Raw genomic sequence first — 7248 nt, 5'->3', positions numbered from 1 at the left:
GCCAGGCGGCGACCCCGCCCCGCTCCTCAGCTAGGCGGCCGTGAGCTCTGAGGGCGCCGGAGCCCGGAAGGAACGCGCCGTCCAGGCCCCTCCCACCTGCCCTCCCTCGCGGCCGCTCGCCGCCGACGTCGGCGGGGCTCCGGTCGCCATGGTGACCAATCGAGGCCCGGTCCCGCCCCCGCCCCTCTGTCCCGGCCCCCTGACGTCGGCTTACGTCAGCGGCGGCGCGCGCCTGGCTGGGCCCTGCGGAGCGGGAGGGACGGAGCGCAGGAGAGAGCGGAGCCGCAGTCGCCCGAGCGGAGCCGCGCAGCCAGTCCGCCCGCCAGCCCGCCAGCCCGCCCGCCCGCCGGCCAGTCCGCGCTCCAGTCCGCCGTGCCTGGCAGCGGGGCCCAGCATGGTCATGGCGGATGGCCCGAGGCACTTGCAGCGCGGGCCGGTCCGGGTGGGGTTCTACGAAATCGAGGGCACGCTGGGCAAGGGCAACTTCGCCGTGGTGAAGCTGGGGCGACACCGGATCACCAGGACGGAGGTGCGGCCCGGGGCTCGGCGGGAGCGTCCGAGGCGAGGGTTCGGGAGACGAGCTGTTGGCCGAGAGGGGCGGCTGCCGCGGGGGGCCTGGGCAGCTCCGAGAGGCCGGGTCACCGTCTCAGGCGAGAGGGCCTGGGAATGTGAGGACCCAGAGAGCTCCAGGGGTCGGTGAACACCACGGGGACCGGGGCCGCGTCGCCCGGACCTGGGTGTCGTCCGATTTGGAGAGCCGGGCCGCCAGGCGCTTTGCCTTCTCTGGGCCACCCTTGGGGGCCCCCTGGAATTTCGCCCAGAGCCTCGCACCCGGGGCCGTGACCTAGTCTGTGGGCCTCCGCTCCGGAGCCCAAGTTCCGCGTCTTCCCGGCTTTCAGCTGGGGGTGGGGTGGGAGGGGAAGTCTCCGCGCTCCTGGGCTGCGCGATGAGAGGCGTCGCCAGCCCGGCCGAGGGGACCGCCTGCGCCCCGACGCCCCGGACGGGGCTCCTCGAGGCTCCGGGGGAACCGCGGCGCCCCCTCCCCGGCCGCTCGAGGAAGGGGGCCCCCGGAGGCCGGGAGGCCGGGAGCCCGGAGCGCCACGGTCCCATCTTCTCTCCGTTCCTGGTGCCAGACAGTATCTCTGACCTGGTGTCAGGCTCGCTGGATCTCGCGCCTGAGGCATTTCCACCTCAGTACTCCAGACAATAGAGCCGGTTAAAATGGTCATCTGGGCATTCGCACAGTTGGTGGGGTTGGTCTTTCTTATGCTAGGTGATTTCTTTACCAGGTGTGCGTTCTGGCGGTGAATACGCGTTCCTTAAGCCGCGTCAGATTCTACCTGTCTACTCTAAAAGCCCTCGACTGCTTCCTGACGGGGAAGCCAGCATCTCCCCCCGCCCTCCATCGCACATTCTCGCGCACCGCACATATTTTCTCGCAAGTCTCTGTTCTTACCTAACCTGCCCCCCCTTCCTTTCACCGCCTCAAGCTGCTCTCCTCAGGGTCTCTATTTTAAGACGTGCAAATTAAATACTTTAGAAAAACGGTAGAAACAAAACCATTCTTTAGAATAAAACCTTGTGTTTTTGGCGTACTCTACTTTGCCTCATTGTAGTTGTTCTGGAGTTTCATCCTTTGCTTTTTTTTTTTTTTTCCCTTCCCACTTTTCATCCTATTCAGCGTTTCACCTTGTTAGTGCGAAGGTACCAGAGTTTGGATATGAAATAACAGGATTCTTTTTCAGAATGCCTGTGTAAGGTGAAGGGCATCGGAAAACTTGAGTGATTTTTGTAGCTGTTGTTCTTAGAAGTTTTGCTTACTGTGAAGAAGTCCGTTTCCAAAAAGAAGGGGCATATGTCATTCTGTCATTCTCATTTTTCGTCTTGCCCTGCTGATCCTGACTGAGGCAGCCGAATTCCGACCATTTTTTTGTGTGTCTTTTTTTTTTTAACATCAGAGCCAAGGTCACAAATTTTCCTCTCACAAATTTACCAGAGTTAGCAATTTAAGTTTTTAATGTAAATAATGTGACTGTAGTGAGATTACTTAATCTGATCCCAGTATTTTTAAAAACGAAGAAATTGATTCCATTCTTCTTAAGAAACATGGCTTAATGCCATGCTGTTTGCCCTTTAGTTACATGAAAAGAAGACATTTTTAATGTGTATTTTTTTATAAGTACACATTTTTAACGACTCTAAAAACTAAACAGATTTCACAGTTAGAAAGAGCTTCTACAAAACTTTTGAACTGTATTGTTCAGTGATTGAATTCCAAACCCATCAGCTCATATTATTTTTTTCTCATCAGCTCTTATCAGTGTTAGTTGAAAGATTTGTCAGCTGTTACTTATTAGTAAATAGGACTGATCTGATCTGATCTGATATATTAGTATATAGTATCTAAGAATTACTTAAGTAGAGCTATGAGTGACTGACACTTTCTTGAGGTTGTCATCTCAAACCGTGTTACTTTTAAACTGATCTCTCTTGTAGAGCTAGGGGGCAGTGTGGAGTAGTATCATGGTTTGGCTATCGGTGAGATCAAGGCATTTGTAATTGAAGGCACAGGTCACATCAAGGGGCTAGTGCACTGGGACGACCCAGAGGGATGGTATGGGGAGGGAGGAGGGAGGAGGGTTCAGGATGGGGAACACATGTATACCTGTGGCGGATTCATTTTGATATTTGGCAAAACTAATACAATTATGTAAAGTTTAAAAATAAAATAAAATTAGAAAAAAAAAAGAAAGAGCACTCAGATCCTGAACTGTGGGCATGGTTTACATTTGTAAAATCATTTCAGGTAAAAGCTAACTTTCTAGTACATAGAACCCATTTACTGTTGCTTTTCCTAAAGAAAGTGTTCTTAACATATAAAAAGAAAAATTGTGAAGTTGAAGGTGGGTGAGTATGAGTGTGGTAATTTGGTGTAACTGGAAGTATTACAGATAAGAGGAGTGAGGGGAACAGCAAGGCATTAATGAGAAAAGTTCCTGTAAATCTCAAGTTTTATTAAGTTGCTCTGTGAACTTCTGTGGTAATTTGTCATAAGAATTGTTTAGCACAGATACAGTTGTTCCTTACTGTAGTATGCTATTTGTTAAGGAGGATTTTTAAAGCAGTATTTGTTGTTTTTATTCACTGAATGTGTATCTTTGGTAAGCACAACAAAACTTCCTCAGATATTATAAGTAATATGGATAGTAGAAACTTTAAAGTGCTATTTAACATCATTTGAGGTTCTCATTGCTGAACATACGAATTACAGCGAGAACAATTAATATGGCATAAAGAACAATATTGGCAAAATATCATGATTATACTTACTGCTTAGAAAAGTTTCTTCAATATAGTATGCACTAGCATCAATGTAAGTTTGTGGTTTAAAATATAGAGGTCTTTTTTCCGAAGTTTGAACATCAGGCAATTTTTAGGGTTTAGTTTAAATATTTAAGTAATGAGCGTTTGGGCCCCCCTTTTTTTTAAATTGACTTTTCTCTATCTCTTGTTTCGTATCTCCAAAATGATGCATTTTTACAGAGCTTGGGAGATCCAAGACTGTTTGCTTTTTCAGGTGGAAAAAAAAAATCAGTTGACAAGAGAGATCTTCATTTTGGTCTAATCTATCAAATAGCTTAACATTGTGTAAGAAATACAATTGCATCATCATCTGAAGCAGTGTTCTCATGTTAGATCTCTGTGTAAATTTTACACACAAAAGGGAAGGCAGGTGGTGGTAGAACCCAGCTTCTTAGTATAATACTTCATAAACGCTTTGTAGTATTTGTTTGTGATTTATGAATTAGAGTAGCTAATTTTATAAAATTAGCATAATGGAAAAGAATAGTAGTATTTAGACTATTAAACTATTTTAGGCAGTCATGGTTGCTATTTTGCTATGCTTTTAGTGTCTTTGAGAAGTGTATTTTATTAATACTGCACTAGTAAATAACTTTTTCCTTCTAACTAAGCGTATGACTAGTTTTTTGTTGTTTTTTATTGTCCATCAAGTAAGATTTCAGAAAAGTCATTTGTGCCCTTAAATATTTTTGTCTCTTACTGTTAAATAAATATGGTCTTACTGTAGAAAATATAAAGAATATAGTGCACAAAAAAGTACATGTGTAATTCCTCCCTCAATAGAAATAAATCATTAACATTATGGCATATTTCCCTCTAGTCTTTTTTTAATGCATTTTTTCCACAGATGACATCACATAGTAGATACACTTATTTAAACTGTATCCTTTTTTCCACTTATCATTATAGCCTCAACATTTTGCTTCTTATATATAACTTTATTAAACACCTTAACATTTTACTATTTATTTATTTTTGGCTGTGCTGGCTCTTCATTGCTGCACAGGCTTTCTCGACTTGCAGGGAGCAGGGGCTCCTGTCTGGTTGCAGTGTGTGGGCTTCTCGTTGCGGTGGCTTCCCTTACTGCAGAGCACAGGTTCCGGGGCTTGAGGGCTTCGGTAGTTGGCGCTCGTGTGGTCAGTGGTTGCAGTTCCCAGGCTCTATATAGCACAGGCTCCATAGCTGTTGCACCCCAGCTCAGTTGCTCCGCAGGGGCATGAGGGATCTTCTGGGATCAGGGATTGAACCCATGTCTCCTTCATCAGCAGATAGATTCTTTATCACTGAGCTACCAGGGAAGCCTCTTAAACATTTTTAATAGCTGCATAGTGTTCTTCCTTGTAGATGAATCCTGTTTTACTTAACAGTGTTCTTATTTACCATTAATTATACATGTTCAAGTTTTCATTTACAAGAAATAATTTGCAATGTATTTTTATGTATATAACTCTGTATCTGCATTCTCAGTTATTTTAGGAAGGAGTGATTGGAGGTAAATTCCTAAAGGGAAATTACCAAGTGAGAAGGTATTATTTTTACATTAAAAAATAATGTATTTCTGTTATCAAATCTATCATGTTTATTATTGAACATTTTAAGAAGTGTACCTAAATAAAATGAATTAACCATAATATTAGCACCCAAAGATAACCATTATTAGTTATTTTCAGACCATTTCTGTAATAGGTCATTGTTTTCCTCAATACCATACCTCTTGTTTTGCTTGGCTAAAGAGCCTTTAAATGTTTGGTCCATGGGATCTTAAATATATTTCATACAGGTTCTGAAAATTAGTTTATTGAAATGGCATGCAGGTATTACTTATTTAAAAAATCTGGAATATAACAGTGATAGCAAGGACATTGGAAAGCTGCTTTTTTTCCACTGAAGACAATTCTTTGTGTGCTCAGAGGGTTTTATATTTAGGCATAATTTGTAAATTAAGTACTACTTTAAAATGTAAGTATTTTTAAAGTTCTCCAAATAGTTAAAGTACAAAATTGCATTTTTAGAGCAAAGGTAGAAACAAGAGAAGAGCATATTACTCTCTGATTATGGAATTTCTTGAAGAGGATAACTCAATTTTTTAATACATTTGAGTTTTATATTTTACTTAAAAATTTTAAGTCTCCTTTCTGTAATCTTGATATTATTAATCTTATTCTGTGAAATATTCCAGATGTCAAGAAGCAACTATACTATGTTCAACAAGAGGAATTGTTACCAAATAACTTGATCACTAATATCTGTAACTAAGTCTATGTATGATCTTTAATTGTGTGTTGAAATAAAAATTAGATTTTTCATGGAACATACATGTTTTGCTTGAAATTGTTCTCTAGTTTCTTGGCACCCAGACAAGTAAAATTTGCCAAGTTTATTCTGCGAAATATTGTTCAAAATGATCTGTTCTTTGGGAGGGAGGGTGGGGACAAATGTGGAAAATAAGTTGTATAAATGTTCATATTCTGTAGAAATGCTTACCAGAGTTTAATGCATTCTGCTTTTAATTCTACTGGGAAATTCTGTCTCAGGCAATTAAGAAAACATTTATTTGGAAATAACTGAAACTGGCCTTGATTCCTGGATTCACATGATGATATTTGATTCATGGCCAATGCTGATGGCAGATTCACTTCCTTGGAACCGAATGGGTTCCAGAAATTCATTAAGATTTCTTTCTTTCTTCTTTAATGTACCTCTTCTACCTTCCACCTCCATATATTTGAAATATGTTATTTAGGTAAAAGTTCTTTATACAGGACATTTGTGGACAATGCTTTCCCACCCTTCAAAGAGAAATAGCCCATATATCCCGTTTGAGATAATTACAAGAATGAAAGACAGTTACATTCGGGAATTTCATCAGAAACTTTTCATTTTAAAAATACTTTAAACAGGTTAAGAGATGAATCTTGGGTGAATTAAACTGAAAATTGATGCTAAAATTTGTTTTTTCTTTTTCAAAGTAAACATAGTATTTGTGTGTTTTTCCCCAGTTACAAATATATGTATGTTCTTTGTAGACATTGTTGAAAAACTTGAAGAAGAAAATAAAAACATTCTTATTTTAATTCCACCATCCAGACCAAGAGACAGCCACTTAATATTTGGTTCCTATCCTCTTAGCTGTTCACACATATTTTATATGTATGTAATAAAATTGATGTCACCTATACATAAAATCTGTGTGTTTTACTTAGTATGTTTGTTAACATTTCCCCAAGGTTACAGAAAAATGTCTAAAGCATGGTTAAATAGTATCTTTGAATTTGACCATCTATATTTTATTTTAATAAATTCCTGTTATTGAACATTTAGATCATTTCTCTCTTGCTGTTTCTCTTTCTAAAATAGTATTTCAGAGAATAATCATGTTATATACATCTTTGTGCATCTATCTGATTATTTCCTTAGAATAATCCCATAGCAGTGGAATTCTTGGGTCAAGGAGTGTATGTTTATTACAAGTCAAATTTTAAATTGGGAAAAAAGTTAAATTTATTTATTCTAAAAGGGTAACTGGAGAACTCCATTTGCTACTGACTTTTACTGAAGCGACTTAGCAGTTAGCAGTTTACTTTTTTCAGAAACCGTTTCGTTGTAGACCACTCAATCACAGTCACTATTAAATCAAATCATAGGCTGGTATATTCAGATTCTACCTGTGATTTGATGTGTGAGCTTGAAAAGTGTGTTTATGTTTTAATTTCAAAGGTCTCACTATATGGTAAGGATTTTGCTACTTGGTATTTCAGAAGGACAATGTATAATTAATGTATTAGTAGTAAATAACACTGAAGCAGATGTTACCTGAGACAGCAAACATTTATTAATGCCTTCTGATTTTTCATTAGAAGAATAACTTCATTGTATAACTTCTTT

The 7248-nt window shown here is 40.7% G+C and overlaps 1 protein-coding gene across 4 annotated transcripts in view; it reads left to right on the top strand.

Annotated features, from left to right (window-relative positions):
- The first annotated feature begins 244 nt into the window (after positions 1-244).
- SIK2 (salt inducible kinase 2) overlaps positions 245-7248 on the top strand; it is a 129758-nt gene continuing 122754 nt past the window's right edge. For 3 of the 4 annotated variants that reach the window (XR_003514747.1, XM_027563785.1, XM_027563786.1), the window contains exon 1: positions 301-529. Coding sequence is in view for 3 of the 4 variants with exons in the window: in XM_027563785.1 (XP_027419586.1) it covers positions 395-529 (135 nt within the window). In the remaining variant the exon portion in view is untranslated. Of the gene's footprint in view, positions 530-7248 lie in introns of all 4 variants that reach the window. The other variant, XM_027563784.1, reaches the window with a different exon arrangement.

The sequence above is a fragment of the Bos indicus x Bos taurus genome, chromosome 15 (assembly GCF_003369695.1).
Source record: "Bos indicus x Bos taurus breed Angus x Brahman F1 hybrid chromosome 15, Bos_hybrid_MaternalHap_v2.0, whole genome shotgun sequence".
Lineage (NCBI taxonomy): Eukaryota > Metazoa > Chordata > Mammalia > Artiodactyla > Bovidae > Bos > Bos indicus x Bos taurus.
The sequence above is the reverse complement of the archived record's forward strand: the minus strand, read 5'-3'. Positions and strand labels throughout refer to the sequence as shown.